Consider the following 21983-nt stretch of genomic DNA (forward strand, 5'->3'; position numbering starts at 1 on the left):
CGTTTGGATTTTCAATATTAAATCGTTGTATTTTTTTTTTTAAGTTAGACGCCTAATTTAGGCTTTTGAATCGCAGAATTATATGCTCAGCAAAAAAAAATTGCACGAAACCGTTGGAGTGACCAAATTAAAATCGCAGAATTGATTGCTAAACCTAATTTTTTTTTAATTAAATAAATCAAATTAAGGGGTAATTTTGGGAGGGCACACATGTAATCAATTACAAAATTTGACTCTCTTTTATTTTAAATGGTTTTCTGAAAATCCCTTACTATTTTTTTCTAAAAAAATTAGATGTATTTCAAAAATATTCAATATATTTTTCATGTTGAAAATTTTGATGTTTTAAGGGTATTTTTTTTTTTTCTAAAACAAAGAGATATGTGGATTTTAATAATGTTTTAGTTTGTACGTTTAAAAATAATAAAAAACGCAAAGTATATTAGTTCATAGAAATTCAAGTTTGTCTGTAGTTTGTATATTATATTATATAATCGTAAAAAGTCTATAATATGTTATCCAATTTTCAAGCTTATATCACCCTGAGGCCTGAGCACATAATAGCACACTTTATTTTAATATATTAAAACGAAAGACAGAGACGAAGAAATAGCTTAGAAACTTAGGGCTAAACTACAAGAAGATACAACATTTGTATCTTCTGTGCCTGTAAACTCAACAGTTTGTCTCTAATTCTCACTCTCTTTTCCCTTGTCTCTCGCTCTCTCTCAAGCTTCATTTCCTTTCCTGAAGACTTGGTCTCTTATTATCTCTCGCAGGGCTTACTCGGTGAAACTCACCTCTCGGTCGTTCAAGTTCTCGAGACAAGTGAATTTAAAAGAAAGGTAATCCCTTCGATATTTTATTTTCTGGCTCTAGCTCTTGTTTTTCTTTTCTTTTTCGAGTTCGCGTTTGGGTTTTATTTGACTTGTTAGTCTGTTTGCTAAATGAGTTATTGACTAAAATTCGATCATATGTATTATAAGATGTTTAGGACTTTGCTTGTTTGATCATACAACGTTTTAAGTTACGAAATTTCAATTGCGAATTAAATTGCACTTGTATATGCAGTATTGATATTGTTTTATTACAAGTTTAAGGATCAACTGTCAAGCAGTTGTTATATGATAAACACAAACGAGTTTTTCTATATACATGTATAGGAAATCGTACGGTTACAGCATGATATTAGCTTTGACAGGTTAAAAGATATGGCGTTTGAATAAATGAATGTTCAGATCGTGAAAGAGCTTTTTGATAAGCCTAAAAACATGGCTTTTGTACAATGTTTTACTTTGTGCAACTTTAATTTTGTGTAAGAGTTTTATAAATATTATTAATCATACACCAGTGATATTATAGCTGAATAGTGATATGAAATACCAATATAATACTTTTAAAACACTATTTATAATACAGTGCCGAACTTCTACTAAAAAGTCACAAATTTTACTCTTACACTAGTGAAAGAAGAAGCTAAGGCTCTGCTAAATAAGCTTGTTATGATCTTAGACATAGAGAAGTCTTAATAATTTTGAAGTTCATCGATATTGAACGTACATAATAACTGTAACTTTGATATATGCTGAATTGAGTTGTTTTATAGTCAAGTCTGTAAAATTTATAAATATATGCTCAAGGCAACCAACGGAAAAGAATATCTGATTGTCAATATTTGTTAATGATAAACATGACTTTCCTTTTGGTATTGGCAGTCTTTGGATAAAGGTGGCCCAGATTACAATCAAAACTTCCAGAAAAAATTCTTGCCAAACTTGAATCGTGCACTATTTGCTGTAAAGGTTCCCAAATTTGACATGTTTGCATTGAAATTTTGTCTTTTCATGAGCTACTTTTAGCTTGTCATAATTATGCTTATCACGATTTGTCGTTTATGATCTAGATAAAGCCACAGTTCCAATTTGGTGCAATGGGAAAGCTAATATCTGTGTTATGCAACATCGATTCTTGTTATTTACTTATTCTTAGAGAAACAGCTTTAACATCGGAGCATTCAGTAGTTTGTAGTTGGAACCTCATGAGCCATGTCACCAGCTTCCTGTAGATTTCCATATGATTATCAACTCCCAAGATTTAGGATTTTTTTTGTCAGCGCCAGACTACATAACTTCCCATCTACATGTATGGAATATTACTTACCATACTGCATAATGATATTTTGTTTTCTATTTTATGCCAGTTTACTGTATTTTGGTGAAATTAATAAAAAAAAATGCTGTGGTAAACTTAAGTGTGACTGTGACAACCACTTCTTATATTGTATATATCCTTATAAATGGCTGGGTACATATGTCTCACTCACCGAGTTTATCAAATGTCACATTTTTTTCTGTGCATTTTTGTTGGTTAGAAACTCTGGGCGACGATGGCAACAGAGAGCCCCATGAGGGTTGTTGAAGGAAGCAGAGGTGCTAAGTGGCGTTCTTCTTTGAAGGACGCCGCACCTTATGGATCTCCACTTAATTGTTTGGCAACAGAGGAACACGGTTCACGTAGACATAAAGCAGTCTCGGTCCCTAACCGAAGTGGTAGCGCTCCACCAAGTATGGAGGGTTCAGTAGCAGCCTTTAAGAACCTATCTATTGAACAGAAATTCAGTGCGAATTCAAGCTTGGACGCCATTCAAAACGCCCAAGAAGATCCCGAGTTTGGGGAACAAATGCAGTCCGATCCTGCGTATATGGTATACAGTTATGCTTATATTCAGTTGAACTGTCAAAATATTTGGTTATATTGAAGACACTGGAAATGAACTCTCTAATTTTTTCAGGGCTCTCTTTCTAGTCACAAGGAAGACTATGAAGATGATAGCCCACCGGAGGTCGCTTCACAAGACATAGCGGAATATAGTGGTGCTTCGAGCCTTGGAAAGAACAAATTTTCTTCAGCAAGTCATCACAAAAGTGCTGTTGACCTGATACAGGTACGGATATAAGAAGGCTACGTCTTTTGTTTGAATTATGAAGTAAGTACTCTAGTTCGTTTGTACAGTTCAGTGTAATTTGTAAATGTTTTGACTTTCATTTAGTCTTGTCGTATGTTTATCGGAGTGTGTACTGTTTTGTGGCTTAAATGGAGTGTTATGGTTTATGTAGTTGTTCCATATTGCTTAATAATGGAAGAAACAAGGCTTGGTAATCCATGCCTCAAACAGAGTCATTTAGTTTGAGTAGTAGCTCGACATTATATGATAATGGGTAAAGCTTGGCTTAGGAATTCATGCTTTAACGTAACTATATTTCCTTAGGTGGGAATAATAACCTAAGTAATTTTTTTTTTTTCACTAAGCTTATTTTAGACGGAATTTTGGTTAGTTAAATCATAGTGTTTTCCTGAAAATGTGTTTGAGGCCACATATCTTCTTTCAAGATCTTTTCCGGACAATAATAAAAAATAAAGAACTAACGAGAAAATTGGTCTGGGACCATTTATCCTCATTTTTCTTATCTGGAAATGGAAAATAGGTCCCTACATGGTCTTTTATGGCAATTGTTTCTTATAGAGCATCTAAGAATACATGTTTATGATAGAATGTTCCCATGGAATGCTACAATCATTTTCTTTTTTTTATATTTGGATACTATGCTCTATTTCATATTTCATATCCATATCCCGTTTTAAATTAATGGTGGCTTTGTAGGCAGACTTCCCTCGAACCCCGTCTCCTGTATATAATCAATCTCGTTCCTCACCTGTTGCAACAACTGATGAACTGGCGGATCACGACTCCACTCAAACATCATCCAGTCTGCCATCTGGAAATAAGATAACTGAACCCAATTCACGCTTTGTGGACTGTCCCAAGAGAACTTCCGTGGATTCACAAGATGATGAATCGAAACCGAGCAATCCTCGTTCGGCGACTTCTTTTTCAACGCAACCATTGGATCTTGGTGAATCAAAAAGACAAATGAAAGACAAGTCAAGTGATGATACATATGCTGGTCTGCATGACACTTCACAGTCAGAGATTCCCATGATGGATTCGAGAACTAATTTAGAAACCAGGAAGAATCAAGAGAGGCAACAAGCCTATGTAAAGAATGTGTCGAAACTCCGCGTATCGGTACAAGAAGATATTCCAACGAAGCTTCAGGATTTCCAGGGTCATACAATTTCTCGAGGAGTGCTGCAATCGCCTGGGTTCATGCCTCGTCTCTATGCTGCTGAGGCTGCATATGCTAACTCAGGAAACCAATTTTTTCCCAATATTCAGCCACCTAGTGTATATGCTCCACAATATAGTTTTCCGGGATATGGCTCTGGATCTCCTTTTTTTCCACCGGCGATGGCTGGATATCCTTCACACAATTTGATTCCTTTTCCATCTAGTCCGAGCTACATTGGTGTGAACACTGGCATTTCGACGTGGGAAGGAATTCCTCGTGTGGGTGACATGCAACATCAAGGTAGATTTCATGGGCAGCATGGTTCAGTACCACAACCTTCTCCTGCGAACCATATTCACATGCAATACTATCCACAGCCTTCACAGCACATTTATGGTAGTTTTGTACAGTATGGTCAAGTATCACCCCGAGGCTCAACTGGGAGTCAGTTTGTTCAACAAGAGTCCACTTTTCCAGCCTATATGGGTGATCAGAAGTTCGGTCTTGGGAGTTTGGACGTTTCAGCTCGGAGAAACATGGAAATCAGTGGCTATGGAAATTCTTCTTTTGTGAATGTAATGACACAATTACCAGCTTCTCCACTTGCTAGTCCACTTACGCCGTCTTCTCCGATCGGTGGACCTAATTATCCTGGTCATCGAATATCTCAAGGTTTATTAAAGAATCCAGAAACATGTAAACAAGGAAAGAGCAGCTTCAACAACAGTGAGGACTCAAACAAGTTTTCTTTTCTTGAAGAGCTAAAGTCTGGCAATGCTCAAATGCTCAAACTCTCATGTATCAATGGGCGTGTTGCTGAGTTTAGGTTCTGCCTAAAACTTTATATTCCAATTCCTGCAACGTATCATACACTAACCTGATTTTTTTTTTCTTTCTGGAAAATTAACTTCATTCTCCTGTTGACTGCAGCGTTGATCAACATGGAAGTCGGTTTATTCAGCAGAAGCTGGAAAACTGCAGTGAAGAAGAAAAGATGTCGGTTTTCAAAGAAGTTCTTCCTCATGCTTCAAGGTTAATGGTTGATGTTTTTGGGAATTATGTGATTCAAAAGGCATGTTCTCAAAATCTTGTCTCAATTTTTTATATGATTAAGTGTTGGTGTTTTCTTTGTGTGATTATTTACCTTTCTGTTTCAGTTTTTTGAGTACGGAAGTGCTGAACAAAAGAAAGAGTTAGCAAATAAACTTTGTGGGCAGATGCTGTCTTTGAGTGTGCAGATGTACGGCTGTCGAGTGATACAAAAGGTGTGGAAGTTAAGCGTCCTTTGTTGAATGTGATACTAAATTTCCAATATATGATTATTATTATTTCTTTTATCTGCTTTGCATTTAGAAGCTAACAACTGCACAGTTGATTTCCTGACATTAATCTGAAATCTGGGTCACAAATAATGCCAAGTTAATGAGAGAGATTTTGCGTAGAATGGTTCAAAACTTGTTCGGTTTTATGTGGTAAATATCAAATGATCAGTTAAGCAAGATATCATTCTGTTAACGTAATGTAAACGTGAATTACCTTTAGCTGGATATCAAGCTGTAGCTGAGCTATTGTATTTTGTGTAATGCTGACAGAAAATAAGAAATAGGTTTTTCCTTTATATAGTTTTTTCAAGTACAATACTAGAAGGCTATTGAATTTCTTACTTATCCCTCTGAACATGTTGATGATCACTTGACAGAATACTTCAAGGATTTTGGAAGTATAGAAGAAAAGTTGTTTTTATTCATTTATTTGTTATAGTCATATAATTAATGTGGCATGTGGTGTACTAATGTTAATATTTTGCATTCAGTGTTCTAATAGTTTTGTTTATCTATCTTTAGGCACTGGAAGCGATTGAGGTCGATCAGAAAACACTACTTGTAAAAGAGCTTGATGGGCACGTTATGAAATGCGTACATGATCAGAATGGAAATCATGTAATCCAGAAATGTATAGAAACCCTTCCAACAGAAAATGTTGGATTCATATTATCTTCTTTCAAAGGCCATGTTCCAGCACTTGCGACACACCCATATGGTTGCCGTGTTATACAGGTAAGGCAAGCAGTCCAGAGATTTTTAGTGCCCCAGATCAATTTCCATTTGTTGTGTTTCTTTAATCAATTTTTCTTCGGCATGTGGTAGAGAGTTCTGGAGCATTGTTCAAATGATGCTCAATGTCAATGCTTAGTAGACGAAATACTGGAATCTGCTTGTTTCCTTGCGCAAGATCAGTATGGCAATTATGTCACCCAGGTTTGCTTTTTGTACTTAATCTTACTTTGCTTTCTGAAATGCCATACATTAAGGGAAATATATCAAGACATCCCATGAGTTCGTCAGAATTCACGTTTTATCCTTGCGAGTTTGTTACAACAAATATATACCATGAACATAGTTTTTCAAAGTTTTAGGAGTATAATAATCACATCTAAACCATGGAATTTGTGAAATCTCTTCGAGCTGTGGATAAATAAATAATATTTTCTCCAACATTTGTGGTTTAGTCATATGGTTACATAATAGCATGCAGCAAAGCTAAAAATAATGAAAAAAAAAAGGAAAGGTTGACCTGTTGGATATCTTTGTATCAATATATACACGAGGTTATATATATAATATTGAAAACCACAACGAAAGGTGAATTTTTAAATAACCCAGAGAATATAAGTTATTTTCCCGAAGCTCCAAATGGCATCAAGCTCTTAAGATAAGTCTTTCTATCCTCTTTCTGGGGGATATGGAATAACCTGAACTAGCGCATTTTCAAAGATCAATATTATGTTCAAGGGCGTTTGGAATAGATTTAATAGGTGTGTTAACATGTGGCTTTCTACACCAGCTTTGAATTTTACTTCTTTCCTCAGCGCTCTCTAGCTTGTACTTTGTTTTGGCTTTCCCTAAGCTTTCTTTTTCTTTTTATTATTGATTTTTTTTAATAAGAAAACAATGTGTTTCTGTTCATTCCACTTTGTTCTTCAGCATGTTCTGCAGCGAGGAAAGCCCCATGAACGGTGTCAAATTATTAGCAAGGTAACAGAGAGAATTGTACAAATGAGTCAGCATAAGTTTGCGTCGAATGTCGTCGAGAAGTGTTTGGAGTATGCTAATGCTACAGAACAGGAAGTCTTGATTCAAGAGATTTTGAAAGCGACCGAAGGAAATGATAATCTACTGGTATGCCTACAATAAGCTATCGTTTGTTTCATTGCTCAGTACTTGTGTTTCTCTTCATCGTTCAAGTATATTTGAAGCAATAATCTTATATGAGTATTGACTTCCGTATGTCTAGGCAATGATGAAAGACCAGTACGCAAACTATGTCGTCCAAAAGATTTTCGAGACAAGCAACGATAGGCAGAGGGAATTACTGCTGAATCGGATCAGAGTCCATTTTCAAGCCCTGCGCAAGTACACCTATGGCAAACACATCGTTGCTCGTTTCGAACAGCTTTCTGGTGAAGGTAAACATCCGCAATATTCTACTGTGCATTTTTCAATTTTCGGTTTTTATTTTTTATTTTTCTGCGCTCTGATAATCTATTTCTCTGGATTTTACGCTTGTTGATGCAGAGAGTCAGACCTCAGAACCTGAAGTTGCGTAGAGGGGAATCAGAGATTGGCAAATGTATATAAGACATTTCTTGTGGCACGTTTTCTTTCGCAAGTTATATTGATAGTCACATCTTTTACGTGTAAATATTGTTGTAAAATGTCTTACCGTATTTTCAAGTTTTATGCAAATGTTGTAGAGACGTATCAACAGTTTGGGTGCTTAGTAAAGCTTTTAGTATCAATTTTCATCGATAAAAGAGGTAATTTTATTGAAGAATTTGTTAGCCAATTCCTTAAATTTGTTTAAATTTTTAGTCGAAGTTTCATTTTATTTTGTTAAGAAAATAATTCACCAGATCGAAGTAAATTAATTAACAGTTTAGGTTAATTTAATTTTTTTTCGGCCCGATGAACTATTTTCCTAAGTAAATTAAATTAATTTAATCAGTTAATTAATTTACTTCGGCTTTGTGAGCTATTTTCTTAATTAAATGAAATTTTGATTATTTTTTAAAAACACGAGTTATTGGGTTACTAATTTAATTCTCTATTTTATTCGAGGCAAAACTCGTTTAGATTTTCATGAACATAAATAAATAGAAGCAAAAGAAAAGAAAAGGAGAGGAAAAAAAAAAGTAGATGAAAGAAATTAGTGTGATATATCTTTCTATATACAATGTCAAATGTGTCCACGAGAATGAGACGTATTCTAAATTTTTTTTTTTGAAATCGTATGGATTTTCTATTAGAAATTGGGTAAAACACTCATCAATATAGGAGAATAACATATTAGTACAAGGAACACTACAAACCTAAACCAAAGTGAATCTAACACAAAGTTTCGATGATTGTGCATTTTGTGCATGCTTCCAACAAACGGAAGAACAACAAGTACAATAAAATTCGAGCACGCACGAGGCTCTTTCAATAAACCTATGATGGTTGATGAACAAATCTAAACAACTTTGGTCTGATGACCGCGAAGAAGATGATTCTTCAGCCTGTATAGATCAAAACCTAACAGAAAATCCATACTGAGATAGTGTATGACGGCTAATCCGACTCCATAAAACCAAATAAAACGCAGTAACAAAATAAAAGAAAAAGAAAAAAAAACAAAATTAAATTAAATCTCGCCACCAGAATTTGATAGACAACACCGATGAACCATGTCACAATGCTCCCATCGCGGAGCAGCCATGCCACCGGACCGCCGCAGCCACGCCACAGATCTACCAAGGAACCACGTCGCTCAACCCCCGTCACCGTTGCCACGCCATCGTCGTCGCCATCACCAGAGAGCCAACAGCGTCATTGCCATCGCCGGAGAACTACGCAGCGCCGTTGAGTCTCCGAAGAGCCACGAAGCGTCGTCGCCATCGCCCGAATGCTGCAGCACCGTCTCCGTCGTAAAGGAGCCACACAGCGCCATCGCCAGAGAGCCACGTAGCGCCTTTGCCGTCGAAGAACCACGTTGCATTGTCGCCGTCGCCGAGGAACAAGCCGCAAAGCCGTAGCACCAAGCTTGTTGTTGCCTCTCTACCTCTGGTTACTTTTCGCCGTACAACCTCTCCCAAGACCTAAAGACACCCAACTGTGACCAGAGTATCCGTCAGAACCGGGTCTAAGGGAGAGAAAGAGAACTAAATCTGGAAAAAAAAATCGAGGGTTAAGGAGAGAGAGAGGAGAGAGAACCGACGTTATGTGACTTCACACGTATTCTAGACTTATAGAAGTAGATTTTTAATACATTTTTTTTAATAAAATAAACGTTTTTCTCCGAGCAATTATTATGTAAGTGAAGAACAATATGTCAAGAAACCCTATTAGTCTTTTAATTTAATGAAGTAACCATATATTTGTCATTCTTATAGCCTACTCATTTTTTACTGTGGGAAAACGACAAAAGTAAAGTCACTAACTTGAACCAATATTTCTATGAAGACTTTGCCTCAATCGTGCAAAATATACCTCAAGGTCAAGGTACTTGGCTAAAGTCCTCAATCACAATGGCCTTGATCCTAGGCTATGCATGGCTCATGTCCATGATGCCTAGTCCTCGGTCGTGGCTGGCCCAAGTCATGGACGACCAAATCATCGGTCATGATGGCCCACCTTGGCCATGGCTTAGGTCCTTGGCACCCAGCAACTCAGGCACTAACTCGGATCCTCGGTCACGCATGGATTGGGTCCTCAACACCTAATTTCTCAGCCACCTTGACCTAGATCGTTGGCTATTGGCCCGGATCCTTGACCATGCATAGCTCAAGTTTTCGTCACCCAATTGCTCGTCCATCTGGACCTGAGTCCTCAGTCATGCCAGGCTCGGGTCCTCGACCTCTTTGGCCAAAGTCCTAGGTTCCCTTGACTCAAGTCACTGGTTACCTAAGCTCAAGTCATCGGCCATTTTTACCCGATTCCTTGATCAAGCCATCCTTGGTCACTTTGGCCCGAGTCCTCGACCAAGCATTCATCGGCCAAGCCATTTTTCCATAATCTTTGGGACCCAAGTTTTCCACATGTTTGGCTCGACAACCCTATCTCGGATGCTCGACTATGCTTGGCCCAGGTGCTCGACACCAAAGTTTTCAGCCACCTTAGTTCAAGTCCTTGGCCGAGCGATCCTCGGCCATCTTGACCAGAGTCCTCAACCACCTTGGTCGAATCATCAGTCAAACCCTTTTGGCCACCTTGGCCCGAGTCATCGGCCAAAGCTGTCATCATCCACCTTGGCTCGTAGAAATACCTCACCCCTCACAAGGTTGATGTAAGTTTTTATGAACTTAGAAAAGCTCTACCTCTTAATAATAGCAATACTAATGCCAAGCATCAGAGAGTGCTATTTGGAATTATGCTTAAATAAACCTAACTCGGATACCTATCGGATGGTAATCGAGCTAAGTCTAACCTAGCACTAAGACCTTATGTTGTGTGGTTGGAACGGATCTAATCCTCCAACTACGATTAAATTATTAATTATAAGTCATATCGTATCTGATTAATTATGAAATGTGTAAGCCAATCATAACAAATTACATTCTACTTAATAATGACTTCATAACGTGGGGCCATGAATTCAAAAAACTCGGAAGGATTATTGAAATACCTACACGGAAGTCCTTCTCTCAGCAACATCGTCCTAAACGCGTTTGTCGTGATCCTTGACTCCTTCTCGATCTAGATGCCAACCCTTCTTACAATCCTCCTCAACTCTTTGATTACTCTCACAACTCCTTCATTTTGTTTTCCGAACTGACACATTAGCCTTCCAAGCCGTTCTCAAGATGGTCAGAGACGATTTGAGTGTGCTAACTACGTAGTTATTGTGTTACTAAAAAAATGTACAAACTTATTGTTTTTTTCTTCTTCTCTTAATTATTAATCAACGTTTTGTTACTTGGTGGTTTTATCCCCTACATACCTGGATCTATCAGTACTAGAAAATCAATTTCTCTAATATTATGTATATATAAACTGTCAAAGTCTCGATTTCTTCTGATTATGTGTATGCATTTAACTAAATTAACAAAGCGTTTGATCATGGAACCAAAGATACAAGTTTGTTTTGTATTTGACTAAAATCAACTCTTAGTTTTCATTCTACCCCATAGAAAACGCTATTTTTCAACTAGAGAAAATAATTTTACTGGCATATATATGGGCCATGCGGGGCATGGATCAAAAACTAGTTAGATATGGAAAGACCTACTCATGGTTACATAATTAAAAAAATAATATAAAATGTGTGTTCAGCACATTCAAATTACAAGTGGTGGATCCAACTCTTTCTCTTCTTAAAATTATACTTTTACATCACTATTGACCGTATGTAAATTTTTGAGCGATTTTCCGCGGAGGGCAGAAGAAATTAATGCGCTGACGTTGAGACATGGTAAGAAATCGTGGGATTCGGCGGTTCCCGGGAAATGCGACCCATCTCGTGCGAAGACTTGATATTCCTGAAACCAAACAGTTTTGGTCGATTCGCTACTTGAATCATCAGTTTGCGAGTTCCCGTGCGGGAATCATCCGGTAACCCAGATAGTTCAATCCTTGCTTAAAAGTACACACTATGTTCAATATCTTCATAAGATATAAAAAAAAATATAAGTCACAAACTCTCTTTGGATACTCGAGCAAACTCCGAACACAAAGCCCATGCAACGTAAGCAGACTATTACATTGCTGTAACCCACGAGAGCTTCTAATCATATGAGCTCATATACTTGACCAATATCATGTAAGCCAGTGGAAGAATCACCAACACTCTCACTAGAAGTGGAGACTAGGAATATATATATATATTCCACTGTTACAACCCAAAATAGGTCATAGTCATGTTCATATTCTCAATACTCATATATCCTGATCAATTGCAAGTAATATTGCAGAAGAATCATCAACACTTGTTGGGAACTACATTCTTAATAAAATCTACACTTGCCATACAAAAGAAACTCACGCTATATTGTCAGTGCTCATAGTCATAAAAATCCCAACAAAATCAAGAAAAACAGTAGAAACTTCCAACACTTCACAAATTCAAGATCTAGTGAGACATCACAACAATTGCCTTATGTAACTAGTTTGATTCAAAACAGAGGCGTTCAAGAGATGCACCAGGACAAACCAAACACATCAAGCAAGCCGCCAATTTTATTGTGTGCAATGCAATGCAACCTAAAATAACAGCAGACAAGTAAGAAAACAGTGTATACTTGACTGTGACTCTCTCTCATGCAAAATTGATCTTATAGATGGTGCTCATAGTCATAAATCCTAACCACCATCAAGAAAAACAGTTGAAATTCCAAAGATCTAGTGACATCACATCAATCGCCTCACGAAGATCGCCATAATTTGTTTCCTTCAAAGTGAAGATGATCACGAGATGCAACAAAACGCTAACCAAACACATCAAACGAGCCCAATTTTTTTGGATTAAAACTGTAAAACAAGAATCATCAATCTCTTTCCAAAGGGAAATTGATCAAACAGTTGGCGTATACCTGATGTAGATTGATATAAGCAGTTTCATATCATTCAAAGCAATGATCATAAAAGTGAATTTTATTGTGTGCTGTGCAATGCACCCAAACTAAAGCATCTCTTGAATTAAAACTGCAAAACAATAATCATGATCAACAGACCAAGAAAGCGATGTATACCTACGAGTCCCCCTTGGGGAAAATTGATCAAACAGTTGGCGTGTGGTTGGAGTGAAGCAAGTAGGTCTTAGTAATAAGGTTACAGAAGAGGTAAACAAAGTCCTGAGAGCCTCCAGCGGGGATAGGATAGCTGATCTTCCGGAAAAGCTCCGGCGGAGTATCGGAATCCACGAGCGACACGACCGGAATCCGGAGACGGTGAGCCTCGTTGACCAGACCGGAGGACTCCCCCGGGCCGACCACGACGACGCACTCCGGCAGCTGAGAGGGGGCGAAGCGGAGCCTCTTGCCGCGGGAGCGAAACTTCTTCGGACTGAAGCGGTTGGTGAGGGAGCCGCCGGCGCGCCACAGGGAGGGGCTAGGGCACCCGATGGCCTTCGCCGTGTGCTCCACGATTTCCTCCGACTCGGGCCCGGCGCCGGCGAACGCCACTCGCCCTTTTTGGCGGGCCACGGCGGCGACGAAGGCGGCGGCGCTGCGGAGACAGACCAGGGTCTTGTCGGCGTCGATTACGGCGACGTCATTTCGGGTGCCGGAGATGAACTGCTTGAGATGGTCCGCCACGGTGCGTTGCCCGATGTGGGCGCCGGTGCTCAGAAGCTTCTGGATCGCGACTGCTTGCAACGGCGGACCCATTTTCTAAGACCGAGTTTCTGAATTCGATTTTCTCCTTCCTGTTTCCACTTAACCCTTCAACGGCCCAACCCACCCGAGAGACTTAAATTACGAAGGGAAAATTTCATAACTGACTGAAAATATGTAGCTTTTCATATTTAACTCATATTTTCAAAATATTTCACTAATAATCATTTTTCTCTTAACATATATATATATAGGTCCAACGGTTATATAGCCCAATAGAACTTAGCTTTTGTAAAATAGCCATAATTTGTCAACTATAAGCAAATTAGCCCAAGTAAGATTAATATAGGCTGGATTAAATTTAATTACAACGAACTATAAAGACATAATATAAGCTTTATGAAAGTTTGATTAAAATTAATCGAGACAGGATTAAAAGTCATAGTACTCTCAATTGGCTATTTTACTATACCTAATGAAACTATGACTATTTTGCAAAAGTCATAGTTTGAATTGGCTACTTCGTATATTCTAATATTTCAAAAATTTAGTAAACAATTATTGAAATCTGATTCCTACCCTACTCGGACCGATCTCCCGCCGACGTCCCCGCGACCGAAGTCGAGCCCACTGTCATTGATGAGCACGGCTCGATGCTCGGTTAGACTGACGAGGTCCTCTACTCGATTCCAGAGGGGAATGAGAACATGGCGTTGTTCACTCCGACTCCCAAGTGAAGAGATGTCGAGACCAGGCCTCGGCGAGGGAGTTTTTTGTTCTATTTTGATAAGTATTATGTTTTTATTTTTTTTGTAAAGTAATTTTTCTTATTTTTGGGCCCATTTATTTTTGGCGAAATAATTATTTTTATGTGACAATTTTGGGTGCTTCGGTACCCCTCTTTCAATATTTATTTGAATCTCGTTTATTTCAATTCCATACTCTCGATTTATTTCTGAATTTTGCTAAGTCTTTCATATCGCATATCCTTTATGTATGCATGAATGTATTTGTAGATTTTGACTAAGTCATTCAGGCCGCCCAATCGATCTGAAAATCTAACACTTAATATTATTAAGTCGAAGTCTTAACAACTTTAACTTATAAAATCTGCTAAGTCTTTTAGATCGCCGAGATCCAAAAGTTTCCCTCAATATTTTAGGCCGGAATCGTATAGAGATGTTTTCCAATGAAATTTGCTAAGTCTTTTAGATCGTCGGAGATCTAAAATGTTTCCCCTAGGTCGAAGTCATTGATTGGCGTATTTTATTTATTTATAAAATCTGACAAGTGTTTCAGGTTCTCTGACGATTTGAAACATTTCCCTTAAGATTTTAAGCCAAAGTCAACAGATGAGTTTTACTAATAATTTACTAAGTCCGTTAGATCGTCGGAAATCTAAAATATTTCCATTAACGCTCTTGGGCGAGGTCAAGCTGGACGGAGAGAGACCTCTATCTCAAATGTTATGACGCAGTGAGATGTCGGATCTCGTCATAATCATCGCGAGATATTTGTACTGCCGACCTAGTCTAGTCTCGGGACTGTTGGTCGAAGTGCGAGTGCCGAAGCTCAGTTGGTACATGACACAACGTTTACATCACAGAGGGGATGTATCGTTTTTGTGAAAAAGGGGGGATTGTGCCTATGAGAAAAAAAACAAAGGCTTCTTAATTACGTACCCTTAAGTAGGGATCAAGTCGGACGTAGTTCGATTCTTACTGGGCTAGCAGTAGTATTACTTCAAGTTTATCACGTTTCATGACCTCAAAACGGGGACTCCATTGAGCGTCTCGAGTTCATAGATACCATGATGTGTAACTTCGTTGACCTGTAAGGGTCTTCCCAATTCGCACCTAGTTTTCCGGCGTTTGCCTCGGCGGTGTTTTGAAAGACTTTTCGGAGGACTAGGTCTCCTATTTCAAACTTTCATGAATTAAAGTTCTTATTATAGAACCTGACAATAGAGTGTTTGTATAGCGATAGTCGTATTAACTCTAATTCCCATTTTTTGTCTATGAAATCTAGAGCGTCGCATAATGATTGCTCATTCTTTTGTTCATTCTCGTGGGCGTGCATTGTCCTAAGAGTTTGCACCTGGTGTTCGATCGAGATGACAGATTCAACTCCATGTATTAGAGAAAATGGGGTTTCCCCGGTGGGCCTCCGTGGGCTAGTCCGATAGGCCAAGAGCACACCCGATAGCTCTTCTGTCCAATGTCCTTTTTTAGCTGTAAGCCTTTTCTTGATGGAGTTTATGATTGTCTTTGCTGCCTTAGCATGTTCGTTTCCCTGCGGGTATCGTGGTGTCGACATCCTTTGTTCCACGTTGTTGTAGCAAAAGTTTCTTAATCTCTTGGATATGAACTGCGAGCCGTTGTCTGCCTCGATTTTGTGAGGTGTCTCGTGCCGACAGATTATATTTTGCTAGATAAAGGCCTCCACGTCGATGTTTTTAACCAAGACAAAGGCGCCTGCCTCAACCCATTTGGAAAAATAATATGTTAAGATTAAGAGAAATCTTAATCCGCCTGGGGCGGCTGGCATTGGTCCCACAATGTCCACAGACTACTTCATGAAAGGTATAGCGCCAAAATGGAAGACAACTCTTTTGTGGGTCTTTTTATCCGGTCGTAGTGGCGCAAGTGCACCTCGCAATCGGCTAACATTGTAGGCTAGAAGTAGCCCTGTCTTTTTATCTTAATGGCGAGTGCTCTCCCACCTGCGTGGCTTCCGCATCCCCCTCATGTACGTCTTCGAGGATTTGCTTAGACTCGGCCAATCCGACGCATCTGAGATATGGTCCTGCGAAGCTTCTTTTGAATAGGCTTCCACTTATTATGCGAAATCTCGCACTTCTCAGTATAAGTTTATGTTTTGCCAATTTTTCAGTCAGGACTGTACTAGTGGTGATGTAATGTATGATTTCATCTCTCCAACCCCCCCCCCCCCCCCCCCCCCCCCCCCCCCCACATTTTCTATAGTTATTACTGCAGTATCAGTAATGGCTATAGAGGGTTGCTTGATTGTCTCGACTTGTATAATTCTCTTCAGGTTTGAATCCGAAGTGGATGATAAAGTGGCAAGAGCATCTGCGGAAGTGTTTTCGCCCCGAGGGATTCGCGTCAAAGTAAATTGGTCGAATTGCGCCGTGAAGTCTTTGACGACCTTGAGGTAGGTTTCCATTTGCTCGTCTTGCGTTTCATACTAACTAGAATATTGATTTGCTATGAGTTACGAGTCATAGAAAGCTTGAACTTGCTTTGCTCCAGCTGCAACTAATCCTAGCCCGGCTATTAGTGTTGGAATCGATCTAGGGTTTAAGAAAAAGTTTAACGCTTCGTTAAGCGGCGGAATTTTAAAAATTTTCTTTTTAAGTAAAACTAGTTTTTACTAACCTAGACAAGAGCATGTACATGTAAATAAAAACTAATATGAGCTATTAAAGTTACTAACCTTTCTTGAAGCTTGAACCTTGTAGAAGCTTTTGGAAAGTTGCAACGCTCGTCTCCCCTCGCAGCACGTCTCTCTTTCTTTCCTCGGCACCTCGAGCAACCACGAAAGTTTCTATCACTAAATCACTCGAAAAGAAGGAATTAGTGAGTGGGCACTTTTAAACACTACGACTTAAGAACGAGTCTCAAAGTCGCAGAGCTAAAGACTAGGTCGAGTGAGGACCTAGGTGCCAAGACAAGAGAAAATCGAAAATAAACTAGAGAGAGAGAGAAGAGGACTTCGGCCAAGTTCTAGAGAGAGAGTCTCTCAAATCTCTTAAACTTGGATGAATCAAATGTGAGGAAATGAGGCTCCTATTTATAGGAGAGGTCTCACCTTCAATAAGGTAGTTTCCTCTTCTATAGAATATCACATATTCATGAGCAATTTCCTCTTTTTTCCCTTTGAGACACTCGGCCAACTCAAGGCTTCTAGAAGCCTTGATTTGTTTCCAATTTTGTTCAAGGCCTTGCCTTGTCTCTCACTTGGCCGATTCCCACTTTCCTCTTGGAGGAAATTTGTTTCCTCTTTTTCTTTTGGCAAGTATCTAGATACATTTATGCACAAAATAAACTCTCCTATTTCTCTATTAGGGTAGGCGCCCAAGTCTCTCTAGAAGGAGCTTCTAGAAGCTTCTTCATTTGTTCATGACAACATGAGAAAGGCCCATTAAGAATTTTCAATAAAATTCTCATGAAATGAAATTAATTCACAAGGCCCAGTTAATCATATTATGGCCGAGTGACATTAAGTCATCAAATGAACTTGTCAAAATTTATTGACATCCATTTCATCTTTATGTCTCAAAAGACAAAAATACCCTTTCGACAATTTTCGTTCTTGTTTTGACTTAGCTTCCAGTTTAACTATTCCTATCGATGTGATTCGTGACAGTGACCTCATGGACCCAAATGAACAAAGCTTGAGCTAAACACTTGGACTCAAAAGTTCACAAACCTTTTCCAAGTTTAGCTTAATGTCAACTGACTCTACTAAAGAGCTGACACTGAAAATCTCTCGGTTCAAATGAATTTATTTTCTACTCAAGAATTCGACCTAATTATGATGAGCGGATCCACTGAATATTATCTATGTTTACCCTTCATGAATGTCATCACCTAGTCGGGATTTACTAAATTACCATTTTACCCTTCTAGCTGTTATTTCCTCAACTCCTTTGTCGCTTGTGAATAAGTTAGAAACAATGTATTGACGAGGAGCTAACAAGTCACATTGTTTCATCCAAAAGAGTCAGGACTCAATTTGGACACTGGCCAGTTCATTTATTCACACTCCAAGGAACAAAGCATGAGGTGACATACATTGCATTTCAGCAATCTTGTACATGAATTCCATATCTATGAGAGCTTCACAAAGTTACTCATGACAGACTCACAACTTAGTACCTCACCAATAGGCCTTGTTCGGAATCACATAGTGAGTCCGAAATTTGACTTTCTCAAATGAGAATACTAAGGTGTGAAATGGCATGTCTCATTTCAGGATTAAGGTAAGCATGATGCAATTCATACATAGTGACTTCGAGACATAAGAGGTTAAATGGTTTGTTCTTATATTGTCTCTAGAAGTGCACTGGTCAATTCAGTACCTTCGGAAGATACCTAGAAGAACTATAGAGTCTCCAACTCTCAATGCCGCATAACCAGACATCATAGATTCTTCTAACAATCATACTGAGGTCAATAGTCCTTTGACCCTAAGATTGCGAATATATCGTTTTAAGCAAACTACGAAGAGTTTGTTCATGCAAATCTACATTTGTCTCTTCGTAAGTTGTTTAGTAAAAGACTATGGTTTTATCATAAAGCTTCAGACAAGGAAGATTGAATGAACGTTTCAACTTTTTATTAATGAATAAGCAATTACAAGCAAGAGTCTTTGTAAGACTATATGACATCAAATGTACATAAATGGACACTACTACTCTTCTTGTGGGCACCATTGACAACAATTAGCGCTTCGTACTCGACTTCGTTGTTAGATGCGACGAAATTGAGTCTGAATGATTGATTGATTATCTCGCCGTGGGGGGAGGTTGAATTCCTACCCCTACCCCTTGTTTTGATGACGCCCCATCTACTTTCAATGTCCAGGTGCCCCAACTGCTATCACGGCGGGATCATCTCTGGGGAGCTCGACTAGAAAATCCGCCAAAACTTGCGATTTTGCGGATCTTCTAGTTCAACAACCGATGTCATATTCGCTTGGTTCTACGGCCCATTTGATCAATCTTCCTGATTGGTTGGGACTATGTAGAAAACTTCTCAGTGGTTGGGTCGTCGATCATTACTATTATGGTATGAGATTGGAAGTAAGGTCGCAGTTTTCGTACGGCGGAAACGACTGCTAGGTTCAAATTCTCCATAATAGGGTATCGTGTTTTGGCGTCGACTAACGATTTACTAATGTAAAAGATTAGTCGTTGATCCCCTTGATCTTCTCTGATGAGCACTCCACTGACCGCCGCTTGGGATATGGCGACGTACAGGTATAATGGCTCTCCCTCTACGGGCTTTGCAAGAATAAGGGGTGTTGACAACTATGTTTTCAATTCTTTGAATGCATTTTCGCATTTTTCGTCCCATTCGAGTTTTTATTTCCTTTGAGGAGTCGGTAGAATGGGAGGCATTTGTCCGTGGACCGAGAAATGAAGCGATTGAGAGCGGCGATTCGGCTTGTCAATCTCTACATTTCGCACCTGTTGCGAGGTGATGGCATTTCTCGTAGGGCATGTAAATGATCCGGGTTCGCTTCAATTCCTTGTTGGGTTACTAAGTACCCGAGGAACTTGCCGGATGACACTTTGAATGAAGATTTGGTTGGGTTAAACTTCATTTGGACATGGCTCATGCTCACTCTCTCTCTTTCTCTCAAACTCTTAATGAACACGGAGAAGGTCGTGGCGACGAATTTTGCGGTGATGAGATGTATGATGCAAAGAATGGAACGAAAATGCATAACATTCAACACAAAACTAGTTCTTAAAGCTTTATGTACAAATAAAATAAAAGCTGAAGAGAAATACTTAAAAAGATCCACCGAAAGAAAACAAAAGACCTGTAAACATCATAGATACTTACAGTTACTGTCATAATTACTCTTTTTCCTAGTCTAACTATCCGTGGAGGGACAATGGCGGCGGGGTTGGCGATGTTGAAGGTGACGGCAACAGTTACTGTGATGGTGACAGCGACGGTGGAGAGACGTTGAAGGAGAGGCGACAGTTACGGTGATCAGAGAGAGAGAATCTTTGAAATGTTTTATAATAAAAAAAACAGACTTGAATATTAATTGGTCAGATAAAATTTTGTAGAATCATTTGCTAGAGCAAGACCTAATTGAAAATGAATGGCGGGATCGGTGAAAAAGAAAGGTGATTCCACTATATTTTTTTACTAGGAACTGCTTAACCATCAAACCTCGTCTACTTGTTTTTCCACACAAAAGTATATGATAGTTTGAAGTATTTGAAGGAACTTTTCTGGTTCTTTTGTTCAATTCGCTTTGACGATGACATGTCGGCTCTTTCATACAACGCCATAATCTTTTACCTAATTTACGTTGGCCAAAAATTAAAAACAACATGCATTCGATTTAGTCTTTATATCATGTTTAAACTCCAGGGAACATATTGATCTTTGGAAAATTGAGATTGGGAACAAAACATTTCATGCCCGGGAGAAAACACGTGTCATTCATAAGAACGAAATAAGTGTCGTGTTCATGAGCAACCTGCCACATAGGCGGTTTCTCATCCCCACCGTTGCCTGAACATTTCCAATTCCACGTTAAATTAGAAAATTGACGCCGCTCAAAATTGTGTGCCAAGTCTAGAGGGGGAAAAGAAAAAGAAGAACAATAGGAATGGGACAAGGCCAAGAAGTGAAGACAAGACCTGAACCCCAAGCGGAAATTAAGGTCACTTAAATCCCATATGTTAGATTAAAAATAAATCAAAACATGAAAATGACATGAAATATGTGTTCTTTTTAAAAAATAACAAAGAAATTTAATTTTTATCATGGTCATATATATTAGGGAGTGAGCATTGAGAAACAGGCTCTATTGAGGTTGATTGTGATGGGTAAGAAAAAAGCCTTCCTGATCCAACAAAGAAAATCCTGCCATTCTGGGGCTTTGTAGAGCTTGTGACCACTGACTTGAGAGAATATCAAGACTGCTCTCAAACCAGGTACTTTCCTTCTCTACTCTTTTCTGATTTGATTAATTTTATGCGTAACTTGTTGCCATGGTTTTTGAAAGAACTACCTTGGCTTGTCATTACTGTACATGTGAAGTCACAAGCATTTTGGAAAAATCATTATAAATATAGAAAAAAAGGAAGAAGTTGAAATGTGTTACTATTCTCTATAAACATTGAACAGATCTTAGCCGCTTTGCTCTTTACAATCACAAATATTTTTTGTATTTTTAATAACATTTTATGAAGTTGAGCCTTGCAATACTCCAATAAACTTTTTTTTTTATTTTTTTTTTAATGTAAATGGGAATCAGGTGATGAAATGCAGATGAGTACGACACGAAAAACACGAGGCCACCGACACGGTCCGGGGCTCGAACTCCCTTCCCCGCAGAACAGAGACGAACTCCACATCGAGCGCTAGGCCTCGTTCCTTATCCAAATCAAGAACCCCGACAAGGCCGGGAACCGTTTCCAGGGGCTGCAGAGCAAGAGACGGGCCGCGTTCCCAGCCCATCTCCAGGGCCGGTTTGGGCCGAGGCAGTACGAGCCCGCCGACCCTCCAGACTTCTTGAACTACGAGGGCTGCGAGTTCCTGCTCATTGCCGCCTCCGACGATGTGGAGGAAGAGCTCGGGTTCGATCTCAGATCTGACGAGAGGGCTTGTTCGGATTTGGTCCGGAGTTTCAGCGAGACCGCCTCAACCAAGCCTCTTTTCAAAGGGACATGGGCTTGAAATGGGTTTTTTCTTCTCCGGTTGTATTTCGTGGTGTTTGTAAATGTTGCTCTTGAGGTTTTAGCGGCAAACTTTGGTAGCGCTTTATTAGCC

At 39.1% G+C, this 21983-nt stretch overlaps 2 protein-coding genes and 1 pseudogene across 2 annotated transcripts; 2 read left to right on the plus strand and 1 right to left on the minus strand.

Moving 5' to 3' along the window:
* Positions 1-545: 545 nt before the first annotated feature.
* On the plus strand, positions 546-7929 carry PUM5 (pumilio 5). Its single transcript, XM_089608894.1, has 11 exons — positions 546-845; positions 2372-2704; positions 2792-2944; positions 3662-4956; positions 5061-5202; positions 5288-5395; positions 5975-6187; positions 6278-6388; positions 7115-7309; positions 7425-7596; positions 7706-7929. Exons 2-11 carry the CDS (start codon positions 2387-2389, stop codon positions 7735-7737), a joined length of 2739 nt encoding a protein of 912 aa, XP_089465020.1. The 5' UTR covers positions 546-845; positions 2372-2386; the 3' UTR covers positions 7738-7929.
* A 4204-nt stretch (positions 7930-12133) lies between these two features.
* Positions 12134-13565, minus strand: RPS2 (ribosomal protein S2). The gene is made up of 2 exons (XM_089608895.1): positions 12856-13565; positions 12134-12367 (listed from the first exon to the last, which is right to left on the minus strand). The coding sequence occupies exon 1, from the start codon at positions 13489-13491 to the stop codon at positions 12883-12885; it is 609 nt and encodes a 202-aa protein (XP_089465021.1). The 5' UTR covers positions 13492-13565; the 3' UTR covers positions 12134-12367; positions 12856-12882.
* Positions 13566-20817: 7252 nt separating this feature from the next.
* LOC149402352 (uncharacterized) lies at positions 20818-21977 on the plus strand (annotated as a pseudogene).
* The last annotated feature ends 6 nt before the right edge of the window (positions 21978-21983 follow it).

Source organism: Urtica dioica, chromosome 3, assembly GCF_054948205.1.
Source record: "Urtica dioica subsp. dioica isolate 48M chromosome 3, U.dioica_male_clone48M_v1_H2, whole genome shotgun sequence".
Taxonomy (NCBI): Eukaryota; Viridiplantae; Streptophyta; class Magnoliopsida; order Rosales; family Urticaceae; genus Urtica; species Urtica dioica.